The sequence below is a fragment of the Cornus florida genome, unplaced genomic scaffold (assembly GCF_030987335.1).
Source record: "Cornus florida cultivar Cherokee Brave unplaced genomic scaffold, ASM3098733v1 CherokeeBrave_3.0.0_Hap2_Chr06, whole genome shotgun sequence".
Lineage (NCBI taxonomy): Eukaryota > Viridiplantae > Streptophyta > Magnoliopsida > Cornales > Cornaceae > Cornus > Cornus florida.
The window spans coordinates 102,812,418-102,831,600 of NW_026775576.1; the positions used below are offsets into that span (position 1 = coordinate 102,812,418).

At 35.0% G+C, this 19,183-nt stretch overlaps 3 protein-coding genes across 3 annotated transcripts; all 3 read right to left on the reverse strand.

Annotated features, from left to right (window-relative positions):
- Positions 1-205: 205 nt before the first annotated feature.
- On the reverse strand, positions 206-3,318 carry LOC132313485 (magnesium-protoporphyrin IX monomethyl ester [oxidative] cyclase, chloroplastic). The gene is made up of 5 exons (XM_059812271.1): positions 2,778-3,318; positions 1,949-2,013; positions 1,516-1,843; positions 1,135-1,233; positions 206-644 (listed from the first exon to the last, which is right to left on the reverse strand). Exons 1-5 carry the CDS (start codon positions 3,246-3,248, stop codon positions 381-383), a joined length of 1,227 nt encoding a protein of 408 aa, XP_059668254.1. The 5' UTR covers positions 3,249-3,318; the 3' UTR covers positions 206-380.
- Positions 3,319-4,209: 891 nt separating this feature from the next.
- On the reverse strand, positions 4,210-11,638 carry LOC132313487 (probable protein S-acyltransferase 1). Its single transcript, XM_059812273.1, has 6 exons — positions 11,131-11,638; positions 9,052-9,231; positions 8,666-8,971; positions 7,428-7,649; positions 6,673-7,143; positions 4,210-4,721 (listed from the first exon to the last, which is right to left on the reverse strand). The coding sequence occupies exons 1-5, from the start codon at positions 11,230-11,232 to the stop codon at positions 6,691-6,693; spliced, it is 1,263 nt and encodes a 420-aa protein (XP_059668256.1). The 5' UTR covers positions 11,233-11,638; the 3' UTR covers positions 4,210-4,721; positions 6,673-6,690.
- Positions 11,639-12,973: 1,335 nt separating this feature from the next.
- Positions 12,974-18,303, reverse strand: LOC132313488 (histone-lysine N-methyltransferase, H3 lysine-9 specific SUVH1-like). Its single transcript, XM_059812274.1, has 3 exons — positions 18,147-18,303; positions 15,253-17,776; positions 12,974-13,218 (listed from the first exon to the last, which is right to left on the reverse strand). Exon 2 carries the CDS (start codon positions 17,456-17,458, stop codon positions 15,278-15,280), a length of 2,181 nt encoding a protein of 726 aa, XP_059668257.1. The 5' UTR covers positions 17,459-17,776; positions 18,147-18,303; the 3' UTR covers positions 12,974-13,218; positions 15,253-15,277.
- Between the last annotated feature and the right edge of the window lie 880 nt (positions 18,304-19,183).

The window sequence follows — 19,183 nt, forward strand, 5'->3', positions numbered from 1 at the left end:
GTGGCCGTATGCTTGTGTGCGCATATACTTTTTCTTGCACCAATTCACTAAGTGGAACCACATTGGTTAATAGCTATTAACACATTAGAAATGCAAAATATTGATCTACAGTCTTGTTCACAGGTCACCCCTGGCACGCACACTACCCAGTCCATAGATTTGAATCTTGATGCAAAACATGGAAATTGCACTGGCAATTTGGTAATAAATTGTAAAGCCCATGGTAGGTACACTTGATAAAATAAGTCTATGATTACAGAATACAAGGGGTTCTCTCATAACAACAATGTTTTACTCAGTTTCTACAAGTATCACTTGTGCTCATAGTCAGAAGCAAATTCACACAGAACAACATGGTACTGGGACTTCTGCCAAAAAAATCAGTAAACAAGCCGGGGTTCAAACTCTGCAAAATCAACCGATCCGGATTCAATGGGAGGCATGAGATATGCAGCCAAAAGCTCAGAAGCTAGTGCAGCAATAAGTGGGATCCTCTTAAAGTTCTTCACCAACGAAATGTCCTCGCTGTCCCCTACCGCCATCAGCTTCTCATTAATTTCTACCATCCGATCCAACTTCCGCTTGAACTCTGGGTTCTCAACGTCCGGCACAGCTGGGAAAATCCTAGCTGTTGTGCGGTTTGTCTGCAAGAAAACAGTGTTCCAGAAACCATACTGAGCCATTACTGAAAATTTGTTGCGTAAAGTAACTCTGTGTTTTTTCTCTGCCAATCTTTCTTAATACCATTTCACATGCCATTACACTACTCTTTCAGCAAGAAGAGTTAAAAAGCGGCTAAAGGGTTTGAAAAGAATATGAGTATACTTTTCTTTTTAAGCTGCATTTGGTTGTTTGATTAGCGAAGTGGACGAGATAAACAAAAACTTGTGATCTTATAACTATATGCAGATAGAGTGGTAGCTTTAAAATTCAATTCTCTTGCACACTCATCATCATAGTAATTTCAAAGTAAGAAAGGTCGCATGTAAAATATGACACATTCAAAGACATGAAGCAACTGTAACAGCCACATTACATATCCTCGAAGTGTATGTATAGAGAGAAAAGCAATGTATCACACGTATTCATGCTGATATAACAATGCTGAAACAAAAACTAGAGGGGAAGGCTCACCTCGATGATGACATGCATGTCAAATTCTTTCGTGTTGAGCCCAATGCCTTCATAGAAAGCTGTGCGTTGACAATCATTGAGGTACATTGTCACGTAAACCTGCATTTATTAACAAAGTCATAAGAGAAGAATGTATTTCCTGGACAATTAAAATTATTGTTTTGTTCAAATAGCCATTCATCATAGTGTGGTTGATTGCTGAGAAAATGGGGGTGATAAACAATAAATTTGGAATCTAAAATCTGCAATTAAACTTGACATAAGAGCATGTGAAACTTGATAGAATTTAAGCCTCGATTTTGTTTGAATAATTGAATCCTCATAAACAAAAAAAGATCATCATACAGAGTATCTATCATATAGTTGAGGGTGAAAAATTACCGATAGGCAGAAGAAGCGAGACCACAACTTAGCCTTCCAGTCATTGAGGAACTGGGGCTGTGCCTTCATCAATGCAGAGAAGAAATCACCATGGCGGTTCTCATCCTGGCACCAGTTCTCAAAGTATTTGAAAATGGGATAAAGTTGGTACTCCGGATTGGCCTTGAGATGTCGATATATGGTTATGTATCTCCAGTATCCAATTTTTTCAGATAAATATGTTGCGTAGAAGATGAACTTTGGCTTGAAAAAAGTGTACTTTCTGGCCTTTGTCAGGAACCCCAAGTCCAGTGCCAAATTGAAATCAGATAATCCCTTGTTCAAAAACCTGCAAATTTCAATTGAACAGTAACCCAATTTGTGTTAGAAGCTATGAATACCATATATATTTATATCTATATAATTAGAAAGAGATGAGAATGTGTGTGCACACCCAGCATGTCTAGCTTCATCTCTTGACATAAGAGAGAATATCTCAGCCACCACTCGGTTGGTTTTCTGCATGATCAATTTCAGGTCAGTTGGTATAACAGAAATTAGGAGATCAATACAACATGTAATTAACTTACTTATCAACAAAAAAAAAAATACAACATGTAATTAACTGTTTCTTATCAGATGAATCCTAGCATAACCAATAAAAAACTATGCCACCACCGAATATAAATCAGAAACCAATCAAAAACCACCAGAAACTCCAGTCAACTCAATCCAAGGCAAATGCAATTCAGAATTAATTTCTGCAAAATTGAACTTCATAGAATTGAGGATCAATGTGGACAAAAAATAACGGCAAGTCTTACTTATTCCTCTTAATTTGTCAATTACTGTAGAATTTTTGGGAAGTTTCAGAAATTTTGGAAGTCCTAACAATTAATTGACATAACCTTGACAGAATTATTCCAGAAATTGAGTGAAATTCAGACACAACATGACTTCAACTACACATAAAAATTCAGAATTTTGGACAGATTTACATTTAACTACACCAAAAGAACTGAAAATGCTAGAAGTAGTTCATTGATTTTTGCAAGATTTAGATTGCCAATTTCAGTTATAATACTCAGAAATGCAGGGAACTTCAAGGAGACTCATCAAACACACATATACGGATATATATATACACACACACACATTTTTAATTATGCGAATAGGCGAACTAATTACCATTATTCTATCATAAATTCATCAAATTTGAGAACTAGATTGCATTAAAAATTCAAGAAATCATAAGAAATGCATGCATATATATATATAAATACCTTAAGCCTCCTTCCAAGCTCTTTGTAGAGAAGGAATCCAGAGAACTCAGCAGTGCAAGACCTCTCCAAGAACTCGACGAAGATTTGGCGAATAGGGCCTTGGAGTTTATCAGCAGCCTCCTTGAACTCCTTGTTCCTGACAAAATGGGTCTGGTTGTAATCCGTCTTGAATTCCTGCAACAGAGCCTCAAACTCAGCCTGGTTCAGGTTTTTGTTGATCTCAGTGTTGAATAGCATCTCCATCTCATCAAAGTCAGTAGTGTAGAACCTTGGCGTCAGCAGGCTCTCCTTAATAGCTTGCTTCCCCAATTTCTTTAATGGCTTTCTTGTGGTGGTGGTGGGCTGTGAAGTGGTGGATGACATGGCGGTGATGGTGGAGAACTTGACATGTGATGACAATAATCTTGGTGGGTTGCTGAATTTAGGGCTTAATTTGGAGATGGGTTTTACTAAGGCCATCTCTGCAGCCATTTTTTGGAGCAAAGTTTAGCAGGAACTTGAACTTGGTTGGCTGTGGAATAGGGGCAGCAGCAATACTTAACACATATGAGTGTTTCTGTGAAGGATAAGATGAGTGCGTGTGTGTAATTTAATTGGTTGAAAGTGATTGAATCTAATCTGATCCAATGAAATCTACGACTTGTAATGGGAAGCTGACATGTGGCAGGTTGTGATGGGATATTTGATTACATGATTGGTTGTGATAATACCACTTGGGCAGTAGGGAATTGTGGCCTTGCTTTGTTTGACAGACTGACAGTGGACTCTCATTACAGTACGCGACCTATTAGTCCATACGTGTGACTTTTTTTTAAATCTGATAGGTGATTTGTACCGATCCGTTTACACTGATTTTAACAATTATATCGTGACCGTAATCAATACCGCAACGGTAATCGATAGTAAGAATCAAAATTTACAAGTTGGGCAAGATTTTTTTTGTTATTTCGGTTGCCCTTGCCATGCTCCTGGGGTCCCTAATTTAGTTACCAATGATTTTTTTTAATAAGAGGGGGAAGGGAAGCAACAAAATTAAATTAAATTAAATTAAAAATTAAAATAATAAAAAAAGATTTGGATTGCATCCCAAGCTACAAAATCCAAAACAAAAATGAAAAATGTATAATTCTGAATTTTTCTTGACAAAAATGTGAATTAAATTTAGGAGATTTGGGAGTTAAAAAAAGAAAAGAAAAAAACAGATGTTATTTCTAATAATTTTAGAACTTTCAGCTGAGATTTTAATTGACCTCAACCTTGCTCTTAAAATGCATGTTCTATTGCCAAAGAACTTTTATGTGGGTTGTTATTGTTGTCTTCATATCCTATAAAAGAGATATCATCATTTTAGAGCTATAAGAACTTCTCTTGGTACATCACTCCAAATACTTGGTGGGATCCCATGTTTAGCAGAACCAGTTCAAATCTTCAATTTCATAAGGAATTATGCAATGGGTTCCTAAATATAGAGTGGCAAATAAACAATCACTAATTCTGTTTTCAGAATTGCATACATCATATATGCAATTTAAAAAAGAAAAAGAAAAAAAGGGCTTCCAAGTCTATTCAACAGGTAAGAACTTTACACAATCTACAAATCCAAATCCTCCAGCTCCACACCCACAATCACAAGAAGCTAAATTTAAAATTTGGAAAGAGAAAAGAAGAAAAAGAAAAAGGAGACAATGATAAACAATTAAACAGCACAAGCTTTGAGTATTTTACAAGATGGAAACTTCATTTTGTTGCAGGTCCATTATTGTGCATCAAAAAGCACCAAGAAAAACTTTTATATGCTCTTCCTTCTCTTTTCTTTTCTCTCTTTCCTTTTCTTTTGTTCTTCCTTCTCACTACAACAATGAAGCTTCATTTCTGCCTTGGTCATCTCCATATTAACATCTGCACTTGTCAAGGCTTCAAAAATTGCCATAGCTGTAAAATATACTGTTTAAAAAATTGCCAGTCAGCATCATAAGGTATGGTAAGGCCATAAAAGGTAAATAATCAGAAAGATCGATAGCAAAACTGGTGCATTAAAACAAAATTGACATGGTAGTCAAGTCGAACCCACTTGATTCTTCAGAAACTACCAACTACATGTAAAGAATCAGATAGCTAATTACATTCGTGAACTTAGTTTAATTATATAATCCATTTTCCGATTTAGAATATTTATTATTACTAAATATTCATCACAGGCCATCTGGTTCAGTTAGTGTGATAATTTATTCAAATGGTGCTATCTCCATTTATGAAGTTCATTCAATGAGCCTTGTAACACTGCTTATCAGTGATGTATACAGGTATTTTAATTTTCGCCATTGGTTTACTGGTCAAGCCACTGGAATGGAATGAGAAATCTCTGGAGGTCACAAATTCTTTAGTTCGGATTTTTCTGGTAAACAAAAAAGATAGGATTCCTAATTATTCTGAAGAATGGGGATATGTCAAAAATCCTTTGGATCATATTCAATTATAAATATATTGTTGAGAGTTTCATTCAACACAAATTTCAGTTTGCTTTAACCAGAAATGAAATGATAGGAGAGGAACGTATGAAAGTTGTCGGATATGTGCATAGTATTTTAGGGGCTTGTGCCATAACACCCTTATGAATAGAGTACGAGCCAAGTGAAATGTGCATAGCCAGCTTGCTTATTGAAAAGCAGCATAGTACATACTTCTCTGTGTGACAGAAAATTATAGGATTTTTTATGAACCATCACAATACAATTAAGTTCTCTAGAACTATTTCACCTCCACATCAAATACCATGCCATTCAAAATACTCTTCAAGATTTTCAACTTTTTGCTTCAGTTGTAGTACTTGAGGGTCTAACATTTTAGTGTTTCCCTATGTGAGGATTAATGGACAAATAGATATCGGCAACAATCTTCAATGACCAAACAGACCTTTCATTGTGGAGCTTTACCATGTGACAAGGAACAATTTTAAATAGGCAATCAGGTCATTATTGGTTTTTACTTTTTACCATCCAGTCAATATTACTTGATTATGGTTTTATAAGTTAGACCAGAAAAAGAGTATCATGTCATCTACAAGGTATGAATATGTAGAATTGAAGGCCAGAAAAAGAGTATCATGTCATCTACAAGGTATGAATATGTAGAATTGAAGGTTATCATTGAAAACTGGAGTAGTACTGTGTATCTAATTACAATCATGCAAAAAGTTCAGTAGACATAATTCTTCCAATATTTTCTAAAAGAGAATTCTTAGTCAAGGTCCGAAGCCAAAGGGATTTTTTCTTTGAAGTCTCACTGAATAAAGCAAGACCATTCAGTGTCAACATGACTATTCAGTGTCAATACACGATATTCTCATTGATTTATGAAAATAAATAAATAAATAAAATTCTCTCTACTGGTTCCATTTTCTTGTCCAACTTTTTGAGAAAAAAAAGTGTCTCGCTATTAATGCCAATGTTGGGTGCTGGGAGGGTGGAGTTGATGTATATCTAAACTTTGGCATGCAAAAGGGGATTCACTCATGCTCAAATCTTCCATCTCTCACTTAGCAGTTCACACTTATAATTAATTTATAAAAAATAAAACACGTCAAAGAGGATATTAGCTGCAGCATTTGACTCTAAAATTCACTGTGACTACAATTTTGAGGATAGGAATGTATCAAAATGACCCCCTAAAAGTATTTATCAGTTGATTAAAGAACAATATATAATTTGAAATTTACAGTTTATTGTTAGCTATTTTTAGCGGTTACGGACTAAATTCACAAGTTTCACATATCACAACAACTATATGTAAATTGTGTTTTACCATAGTACATTATTCTTTAGCCAATGGGTTATATTTAACATGAAATTAAATAAAACATGTATAAATTTATTGCAAAAAGGAGGAAAATAATTACCTAAACCCTGATGAATCACTAATGTTCAGTGGGAGTTCTATCATTCTCCGTCCTCTCATCTGCAATACCGTTATCTTCATTAGCGGAGCTCCACAATTCATCTCCCAGTTCTTGTTCTGGGGGAATGAGAGATGAATCAAATGTAAAATCTTCACCTCCTCCCTTCTTTAAGGTATCATCAATCCCACCATAATCCAAATTCTTTAAAATATTTGGAAGCGGAATGCCACCATCCTTGCTAAGCATGCCTCCCATTTCTATATCAGCTTTCCCTTTCGAGCTAACACCTCTTCCAAAGTTGTGAGAAATGGATCCTGCAATTGCATCATCATCCTCGTACACCCATTCTCGGAAATTGATACCTGAAGGTGGGATCTTAGAGAAAAAAATTTCTTTAAGGTTCCTTATTATCCCCTTGTTAAATGGGTTTTCCTTCTTATCATAGCGATATCGGAAGTTTTCATAAGTTGTCTGTGCAAACATAAGAACAGAAATGTCACCTTTTCAGGAAGAACAAAACATCAATACGAATAATATCAATAGACATGTTACATAGTGTAATAAGATATCATGTACATTGTGGTTATTTGGATGTTAACTCTCAAATGAATTTGAAACATGTGAGGTATATTGTAGTAAATTTTAAAACTGGGCATAATGTAGTAAATTTTAAATCTGAGAGAATGAATCTCTCTCTCTCTCACACACTTTATTGTAAACAACATGAATAACCTTTTGAGGAGTAAGGAGATCACCTGGTTGGTGGAGATCAGATAAACATGAAAAACAGTGAGTCCACCAACAAACCAGACAACTATAAAGCAATATACTATCAGAACAACTGATAAAATATCCTTTGACATGATATGCCATATGTTGCCTGGCTGTTCAAGGATATTCATCAATGAAAACATGAAGACATATAAGCACAATACGGTTGATGATGATATGAACAAGATGAACCACCGATAATTACGCTGCAACCAAACAACATGGAAAGAATTGTTAGTTTGTTCACCAAAAAAAAAATGTGTATATATATATATAAAGAAAATTTTCTCTCTTTATGCAGAAGAAATGGGATTTTTTAGTATATTTTAGTTGTTCAAATTTCTTTAAGATGGAGCATAATTGGATCAATTTACAACAGAATCAATTCCTTGTGCTCTGAAAACAATTTAGTTTTCCAAAACCATGTAACAGATCTACACTTGTTAAGTACTGAACCTTCTCTTAAAGGGTGCTTAAGAAAATAATTTTTATGAACAAAGAATTAGATCAGGGCAGGACTAATTTTGAGAGCCCAATGCATTTCCGTGTTGAAGATAATTATACATTTCATTTTATAGTTGTGCAAATGATTAAATAACAAAAATGAATTGTTCTCAATATTTGAATTTTTAAGATAAGATTGTCAAGACATACTTGCAAATTATCAGCTTATAAGTGCTAGAACTGGGTAGATAAACATAATAAGAAAGTTTTTTATGATTTGGATTTTCCTCAAAATTAAGAGAGCACAGTTGCAATATGTCTGCACTGCACGTTGTCCTCTGATACAAAAATCAAGAACTAGCTCAAACATGCTATGCGAGCTCAACATAATTTTAGAATGTGATATTTGATGTCTATTGGAACTTTAAATCACCGAAACATTTACACCGACATTAAGCCAAAAGTTGGTGTATGGTGTTTATGTTTTTTTATCTTACAAAATAAAAATTTAGTAGTGGACTATCAAGACATTACCACAATGAAATATAAACGATCTCATCTAGTGTCTAAAATGGCCATGTCTAGAAGAAAAAAGTGCAGGGAAATGCAAATTTTGAATGCTATAGAAAATACAACAAAGTCATCAAATTCTATAAAATAAAAAATAAAAATAAAAAATAAAAATAAAAAATACAATGGACTGATTTAACTTTCATGTTACATATACGCTCAATTAACAATTAATCTTAGAGGATGCAGTTTCAGACAAGAAACTTACCATTCCAATACACTGATTCACCCATGGACAGTGGTGATCAAACCTCTGTACACAGTTGTTGCAAATTGAGCAATGAGAAGAACGTGGCGGACGATAAAGCAAACAAGTATCACAGTATTTCACTCTAATCGTGTGGCCATTGACAAACACATCTTTTGTCCGGGGTAATTTCAAATTAAGGGTTGTACCATTGACCCATTCCATTGATGTGGTGAACTCAAATGCTTCATCTGTTTCAGGTGGCTTCGAGTTTCTTGGTACTATTCCAGGATTTCTTCCAGATGTCATGAAGAGAAAAGTCAAATCCTGCATCATTCATCACCACTTCAAATTCTACAATCATTATGTAGATCTAACTCTACTGAGAATAACTTCATATTACTTACCAAAAATGTGAGGATAAATCCGATAATCGGTATACCGTACCCACTTAAAGGATCAGTTTCTCCGATTCTCAAAAGCAGTTTTATGCAAAATGTAAAGGCTGGGCCCCCTATTAGGAGTGTAGTTAATATTAATGATGTAGCATCAGGACCAAAGATCAATCTCCCGCCAAACAAAAATTTCTGATATAGCAAAAAAAGCACTTCATCAGTGTGCCAGTCAGTATAAAGCTATGCACGTTGCAATTTTTTCTCAGCCAATTCAAAAGAATTTCATTCACTAGTAAGTTGCACCTTCTATGTCACTTTATAACCTCTGTGCATTTCTTCAACAACTTTATAACACTGCTCAATATTGCATGACATAAACCATAATATAAAAAGGCTGTTCACACTGATTCAACTATAAAGAAGCACATATATTCTCCTAATCTGGGCTTCTTTTGTATATGAAAGTGTACGAACCAGTAATTATCATAAGTATATCGATCAGTTCAGCTCCTGATTAAACAGGAAAATCCATAAATAGTTCATTGCAGTTTTAAATTTTTTTTGAAAAGAATTACTAAGAAGAAAAATATACCAAACAAGTGTCCAGAGTACACTTATTTGTTTCTTGTTGTAACAGAAACATTATATATGATTTCTGACTAACCAATAATTTTCTAAAATGAAATAAAAGGGGAAAGAAGAGTTAACCAACACAGGAAATTGACAGTTTTTTTTTTTATCAAATAAGAAACTTCATTCCTCGTACATCTAAATAGTTTCCAAAATGCATATCTGTATCTGGCGAAAAAGTATGTAAATCTTGAACTCAAATCAACCTTCCTTGATTCTATCAATACACATTCAATCTCTTGGGTAAAAAGAATGCACATGCATTGATATATAGACTGCAAGCACTTCAACAACAAAAAATCATAAACAAACATGATGAAAAAAAATTAAAAAAATAACGAAGAAATAAGGAGATGGAAAATAGAAGTACTTTTTCTAATAAGGTCAATTTTTCTATTTTGGCAGTCCCAAATATTGCACCATGCTTCCACATCAGCTACATTATACTGATGGTTCTTGCTGCAATGGCAAGTACATTGTAGCATACATCACTCCCACTGATGCTTCAACCATTCACATTGCAAACTAGCTGGTTTGGCACTACAAACTTAAAGGCCAAAACCAACCACAAATATATTTTGGCCAACAAGAAAATAATTGTGTTTGGAATCACCGAATCGGTGCCTTGGATTTGGGATTGGAAGAAGTTTGGTTCAATTTTTGTACTAAATTTTGGCCAAACGTAGCATAAGTGAAAAGAAAATATGGTTAGTGGTATATCCAAATATTGATTTGCATAAAGTTCTCTCTCACATGGTGGGATACAAAAATTTCATAGACATAAATACATAGCAATATTCCCACAGCAATACCTAACCAAAAATGTTTCTAACAGTCAATCTTCAGCAATGCTACTTTTAATGGCGTAAAATATACTTCTAACAGTCCTAAATTCTCTGCTCAACCTCTGTAGCACCATAATGATACTTGAATCATAATGCTAGATACTCAACACTTTACAAGGGAATTGGTAATAGTTTAAATGTTGAAAACGTAATTAATCACCGAATATATATTATTTCTGAGAAATGCAACTAAATGTTTAGATACTCTTGACATCCAATTACACATGAAGATTATTAGTACATTTTAATAAGGAAGATGATTGACCTCATTTCCTGAGGTGCCCTCCCTCCAACCATCATCAAACAAATCAATTAATGACAACCAGACGTAATGTAATTTGTTAAATTGAAGAATAAATGTACATCAGAAATGAAATGATTTATTTTTTTTTAACAAAAAAAAAAAAAAAAAACAAGAAGAAGAAAAAATAATTAATGAAATAGGCATCATAGTAATATTTTATCACAAAAAACAATATGGATGCATAAAATGAAACTAAATTGGCCTTGCAAACAATCAACATTTTCTTTTCAAAACCAAACAAGAAAAAAATAAAAAAAAATAAAAAAAAATCCAATGAAATTAGAAGCAATTAAAGAGGAGAGAGAGGCTTACATTGCGGCCCTTCCAAACTTGATAGAGCCTCTTGGAATTTGGGTTGGGCATCTCTTTGGAGGGAGAAGCACCACAATTTTGATTATTGATGTCGCTCATCATGTGTATTTTTATGTATTATTTCAGGTGCAAAACAATACCCATAAATGATGTAATTGAAAGGGGGCAGGTAGGGGCGCTCTAACGAGGGAGAGGAAGCTCTCCCTTCTCTTTTTGGATCAAAACCAGCTGCCCCTGTTCTTCATTATCTCACAATTCAACCCAAAAGATATTTTGTCCCCTTTACCTCTCTTTTTCACTTTCTCTCTCTATTTTCCTTTTCTTTCTTTCTTTTTTTTCTTTTTTTTTTTTTTGCTCTCTCTCTCTCAAACACTTTCTCTCTCTTCCTCTGTCTCGCTTTCTCTCTCTAACATCCAACCATCCAAAAAAAGCCGTTTTCCCATCACTTTCTCTCTCTATAGAAAAACAACTCCCCCTTCCCCTTGGACTAGCAACGGTTGCCTGAGAGGTCATCTCAATTTTACGCGGCTTTTTCGCGGGGAACATACAAGACTTGCAATTTGCGGGAGGGTGTCATTCAAAAATGAGGTATTTACGCAAGAGCAACAATCTTTTGATTTACCTTTCACCCATGTCCATGGGTGCCTTTGATTTTTAGTTGAAATTGTTAAGACGAATTCCATCACTTACACGTGTGATTTTGAATCACTCCCAGCAGCAGCAGCGGGCTTAATTTAAACAAAATGGATCTTCGTTATGTGAAAATTGGAATTAGTATTGGATTTGGAGCTCTTACATGACAAAGTGCTATTAGTGAGACCGCCCTTGTGATGGCAAAGCCTCCATGAAAAACATTGATGCAAGTTGAATTTGACTTCTTTGGTGAGAGGCTATGGAAGGGTCACCATACCCTACTCATTAACCCTCCTAAACCCATATTTCTACAAATGCTTGAACCACAAAACTTTCCATCTTTCTACAACTAAGCTAGACAAGTGGTGTTTGGTGCCTTGAACTTACCAATGATCATATCGTATTCCTTTCATTAACAATGACAATTCCAATTTATACCCCCAAGTGTAAATAATGTTATGGGCTTATTTGGTTTAATTTTCTAAGAAGAAAAGAATTGAAAATTAGAACATTGTACAAAAACCTGCTTAATTAACAATTTCTGAGAATTTCTTTTAAAAAAACTTCTTGTTTTTAGAGAATTGTCTATTCTCTAGAATAGCCATTTCTTTTTTTTCCCAATGACAAACCAAGTCGACCTAAATTGCCGTGAAAATTCAGAACAAAATTGTTGATGGTAATACCGCGTGTTTACAGCCCAAAACTATAGTATTCAATTTCCTAGTAACAGATGAGGAAAAAGATGATAAAATTTAACAGTAAAAGTAAAAATTGCAATGGGCCACATTGATTATGAGAATTTTTCGAACAAAATTTAGAGATAATTATTATAATAAATTTAAATTAAAGCATTTATGATTACATATATCTAAGAGAACTGGATAATTCATATATATCCCAAATCATATAATACTTCATCGTCAAGTTACAGAAAAAATTGTACCATGCTCTTGGATGGGCTCTAATCTAGTAGCCCTCCCAGTCCCTATTAAAAACAAATATACAACATGGTACCACATATTTATTAGCAATACAACCGATTGCTATTTCTGCCCCAAAACTGTCATATAGTTGTGTCGTTTATAAAGGAACTGCTACAGAAATGACAAACCATAATAATGGCCTTGATAATAGCTCAATATAATCGATACGATAATAAATCAAACTATCATCTAACCAATGGATCGACCAACTACTTAGAAGCTTCACGAAACAGAATAAGAGCCTGCCGCATCAAGTTTCATATTATAACTTTAGAATATTAGTACATTGACTGGCTGAAAACACAAATACACATACATACACAAAACCAAGTTTCTGCGAACCCATATGCAACGGCCAGTCATAAGCAGAGAAATCTGATTTCTTGCATTCCTTTAATGCTGAATACTACGGTTTGAAGCAACGGACTACGAACAGGAGGCACACATTTCACCAGCTTTTTCTTACCATCAACTGAAGAAAGAAAACGCCAAACACAGCCAATGTGAGCGGCATTGCACAAGCTGAACTATTTGCCTCAAAATTAAAAACAATGTAATCATCTTATGACAAAACACCACCAAGGTAGTGAATACATATTTACTAATTAATAAATAACTTCATTGACATTTTTCATGTGATAAATAAATTATATAACTCGCCAAACCGATGTAACAAAATTAAGATAAATGTTTTAATATTATGTTTTGCATATGTTGCCAAAAGAATGTAAATACGATGAGTTTGGAGCAAGATGGAAACAAAAAACATTCAGCGGTCCTAAAATATAGGGCCCCAATGTTCTCAAGTCTACCCAATCTATTTGAATGTTTCCCTTCAAAGGTAGACTTGAGTATTAGGAGGCAACAATGAATAAATAAATTGAGTGATTTGACAACATGGTTATACAAATTACAATTAGATGTACATGATTATCATTCCAGGATCTGCCTGGGCGCACATGCACATGTATTTCTGTGCTTGTTCAAACGGAAATGATTCACACATTTTCAGGACACAAACAAATGAAATATCATAATCTGCTTTTGACATATATATCACAATTACTTGTTCATGACCACTTGTGCAGAACCTGAGAGGGAAGTAGAAAAGGAGAAGGTAATGATATAGAACAATTAAACATGACTTGTAGAGTAATACCAACAATCCAACATGCATTGGTAACATACTTATATGTTAAGATAAGGTAACACGCAAACACAAAACAGCATCATAACTAAATTTATACAATGTCCCAATTAACATGACTTATAGAGTAATACCAACAATCCAACACGCATTGGTAACATAATTATATGTTAAGGTAACATACTAACACAAAACAGCATCATAACCAAATTTATGGAATGTCCCCATCACTGTCCTTTTTTATGCAAAAATAAAACCAGAACGCAGTAAATTTTTTAGACCGTCAAATTAAATGATAGAAGCTCAAGCTTTTTATAAATAAAATAAAAATAAAATAGAAAAAAAAAAAAAGAAATCAATTTTGACGTCTTAACCAAAAAAAAAATCAAATAGAGCCTCTTCATTTTCTATTTAGATTATGATAAACAAAATTCTTAGCATCAAATGAAGATTCCATCTTTAAGTAACTGCTTTATTTTTATCCCTTTTCCCAAGTACAATATATTGTATCACTAATGTTGAGGCATGACAAAAGCATGCTTCTTTTTTTTTTGCATACACTCATATACCACAAGATAAACGTATTCCGAGAATCTTGTGTAATATGTCAGTCTAAAATGCCAATGTTTTACCAAGAAGTAAAACTTAATATAAGTTTCAAGATGGAGAAGACCAATGCAAACCCCTAAAAGTCTATCATATTAAAATAAAAGGAAAAAATATAACCACACAAAACGAACTAGTACACCATATTTAAGTTATGTAACTGAAGACCTGAAAGCACTATTACGCGAGTGTGAGAGGATTTAAATATTAAAGTTACTCCTTCTCTAACAACTTAAGCTTTTAGAGTAGATGGTGGGCAACAATACGCATCCAAGAATAAGAGAAACCAATACCACCATTTCCAATACTTAGAGGAATTTGTAAACACGCTCATTATGAGAATTCGATACATATTGTTGGTGGCAGACCCTCAACAGTTCGAACTTTTAGACAAGTGATTGTCTAAAATGGGCTTTGGTTCTGGATAACAGTCTTGGATTCAAGTCTCTGGTTGCATTTGTTTACCATTTCTGTCAGTCTATTTTGCATGTTTTGTTTATTTGTCTGCCTATCCCACATGCAAAAGGGAGTCATACATGGAGAAGGGTTTGAGAGCATCATATATTGTTGGGCACATTCTCCAACAACTCAACTTTTTAAGTGGTGGTATAATATACACCTATCTTATCATGAACACTTGTTATACCTTGCACGGTTCCATAAAAATTATGACCATCTAAATCATTTAACAGGAAAAACAAGATAAATACAGAAGATCGACCTCATAATATGCAAGAAACAGGAAATACCTACCCTTTCCCAAGGTGTCAGTTAGCAATTAGTAAAAATAACCTCTGCACTTCAACGATCCACACAGGCATTTTTTCCTCATTTGGTCTGCTTTGTCATTCTGAACTATCCCATTGTCATATGTCAGCTCTTGCATTGGAGGAATGTGTCTGATTGCAAAAAATGCAATATGGAGATAACATTCATTATTACTTTCACGTAAAACTGGCTGCCAGAACACATTTGGAGAGCAACTATGGTTCATAAAACGAGCTACATTCCCACCATTCTTCGCACTTATAACAAGGGGAAATGGGGTTTTTGGAGACCCGTTAATATCACCAGGCATACCTCCCAGGGGCTGATAGGTCCGAGTAGTATCAAAAATATATATATCTTCATTTTCGCTTCCAAGTTCCTCTGCCTTAGATATATCAATGACTTCTCCTGCATATTCACAAATAAAAGATCCTGCACGAATAGGATCCCAAGACCTTAGACCCCAACCTTTATCCTTTGTTTTGAAAACTTCTAAACGGACTTTTAAACCTGCCTGGGTCACTCGATTCCGGCAATTAGGTGGGCATGAACAAGAAGAACCACACTCATGTACCAAGGATAGGTAACCCAAAAGGACCCCAAGTGCAGTGTAAGGAAGATACCCTCCATTTCTTTGAACGCAAGGGCAGTTGGGATTACCAGCGTGACATCCTCCATTGCACGTGCAGCTCAAAGAAGGTTTGGGTAAATCAAACGGTTTCAAATACCTGAGATTGGGAAAATATGTGAAATAAGCAGGACCCTTCTCATCATCAATATCATTTACAAGAGAAACAGCTTGAATTTCTGCACCCGAAGTAAGGTCTGGAAGGATAACCCCCGTCCTTGAAGTAAGACCGTCCTTCCACTGCTGAATTGATTTCCACAATGTAAACACTGCAGGCTGGCCAGGTAATCTACCCAATTTGTACTTGAAAACATTGCAACCTGTCTTTCCTTTCTCCACCCATGACTCTTGGATTTTGTAAAGGCCATCATAAACATATACCTTCCCAGTTGGATTTGCCACATCCTTCATACCCCTAATGACTCTTACCTCATTACCTCGATGCAAGCTCTTCTCCAAAGCAAGATTACCCCTTTCAAGTTTCTGATCAATTATTTGTTCATTCTTCCGGAAAATTCCACCCTGGCCACTGTAAATCAACACATCCCCATCGTCCCCATCGTCCTCATATCCCACAGACGAAACAATGCTGACAGCTATGGGCTCTTCGTCTCCAGTAATCCTGACACTCATGTAATCTATCCCAGCCATACTCGGAGCATGCAATCCCACCAAGCACAGTTCCATCCTGAAAAAGAAAATATCTCCAACTTCAACCCCAGGTACAGCTCCAATCCTCTTGTTCGCATTAGTCCGAATCCCTTTTTTCATAAAGATTGCACCGGCCCTCAAGTCCGGGCGTCTTGTAGCACCTGGAGTTGCCTCCTTCGCATCTTCAATTTGGGAAATCCTTCTTCGAAGCAAATCAAATATCATGAGAACGTATCCAACCAACCCACAGTCATCTTCAGCTTGTTTCAGCATATCAAATGCCATAAGATTGAATGATGCCAGGAAATTATTAACTACTGTGTCAATGTCAACATCATAAACGGGTGACTTAACCTGTTGGGCACTTCGGGTCCTCCCCCGGGACTTACCCTTCCGAGCCCCCGCCACACTGGTATCTTCTGCATCAGTAACATGCATACTGAAGCCACTCAGATATTGGTCACTCTGATCCTGAGAGTCACTATTACCATCTTCGGCCACATTTGTACCTGCCATACGACTCCTTCTCGATGTCCCCCTGTCTCCATTTGCTGCCCCGGCTTGCTGAGTTGGTGTCCTAAACGAATTCAGGGGAACAGGTGACTGAACCGGGTTGTTAAAGCCAAAAGAACCTGCATGATTGGTAACAAATGGATTTTGAGGGCCCTGTTCAGCTGGCCTCTGAGAGTCGTTTGGAACAAAAAAAGGGTAAAAGGGAGCGACCCCAGGTGGGAAAGGACCAGTTGGGGGGACACAAACAAAGGGGGCAGCTTGGGAAGATGAAAATGCAGGTGCACCAGATGAAGATGGGAAAATCGGAACAAGACATCGCAATGGCTTAACATTCAAAACCCTAGACTTATCGAAAGACCCAGATGTAGGAACAGACTCTGAATCCAAACCTTGCTCCATTACTCACACTTTCAAGAACACAATCCCAACTTCTCTTTTACTTTTTTTTGTTTTGTTTTTCTCCTAACACAACAAAAATCCCACAAGTACCAACTTATTCACATCATACTATGATTTTCTTCTTCCAATACCACTCTTCTCAACAATAGCTGTATAGTTCACGAATCTGATTAAAACAGTAACTACAACAACATTTAATAACAGAATGAAAGAAATAAACCGTTTAACAACACAAGCTTTCACCAGAACACGCACGAGATCTTCAAAAAGCCCTCAAAGACTCCAATTTTCGACCAAATTTCCATTATAAATCGCTTCCTGAAACATGCAAGTAGAGATATAATCTACAAACGCGAAATGGTTATGAATCTAAACTAATTTGCATGAGCTGAAAAGAATTTCTAATAAAAACCCTAGAAGCCCATTAACAGTAAGAAATGGAGAGTAAAAAAACAAATACACATACAACAAAACAATATCAGAGCACCCAATACAGATTTAGAGATGAGTATGTGTATAGAAACAGAAAATATGAAATATTGAGGCATAGATTTCATACACCAAAAAAATAAAACACCCAGAAAAGTATAACGCGCTGAAGGAGACCCAAATATTTTTCTACATAAAGATCAGAGATTTAATCAACAAAACCATAAAATCAGATCTTACAGTTAGAAATGAGAAATACCTCTAGAGAGAGAGTGTAGAGAGAGATAGTAGCAAAGATGTATCGATTCTCTCTTTCAGGTGAAAGCTTTCAGGAAACCACTAACACAAAATTTAACAACATTTTACATTAAAATTTTCGTATTTTTGACTATATTTTGTCAGAGGACTCAGAATCCACCATCCTCTGTAATTCTGCTTATACATTTACTATGAGACCTTGATCGGGTGCATCCAACATCACACACTGATGGGAATCTTGAGCAAATCTATGTTCGTCATTGAGTGCCAACATGACACGTGTTAAATAAGCTCCCAAATCTCAATTTTACCCTTATTCTCTCAATAATAATTCAACAAGAACTAAATGGTCTAGGATGCATCTGAATATTTACCCCCCGACATGCAATCATATTCTTTAAATCTACAGTAGATTTTTGTGATGATCAAAAATAAATAAATAAATTTGATTAACGCTTAAAAATAACAAAAATTAATTTTTTTGAGAGAGAATTATGAATGAATTTTATATTTTTATAAAGGAAAATAATTCTTGAATCAAATATTTGCACTGAATTGTTACATGTACCCTCCTAAATTAATTGGTCCATATTTTTTATAAATATACTTTATTTTTACTTTTTATTTTTCTTAAACTAAATAAAACTGAATTTCCTTAATTAAATTACAATTATATCATTTCACGTTAAAAGATACTTGGTTTTCGCATGTTAAATAAAAGTGCAGTGCCACATTTGTCATCTTTGATTATTTTTGCAAGGAATTGGTGCAAATAATATTTACATGCTACATTGGTGCATATATATACACAGTGACAGACTCAAAAAAAATTGTGAGAAGGGACGGCTTTTTAATTTGTGAGACAAATTTATGTAGTGGGTCTACTTTTATAATTTTAATGAAATTTTTTTTATAAATATTTAAAATTTACAGTATAAAATATAAAAAAATCCAATGAGAGCATGATCCTATGCTATGTCATTGCCTGTATGTTTGTGTGTGTGTGTGTGTATACATATATATTTCTTTTACTTTTGC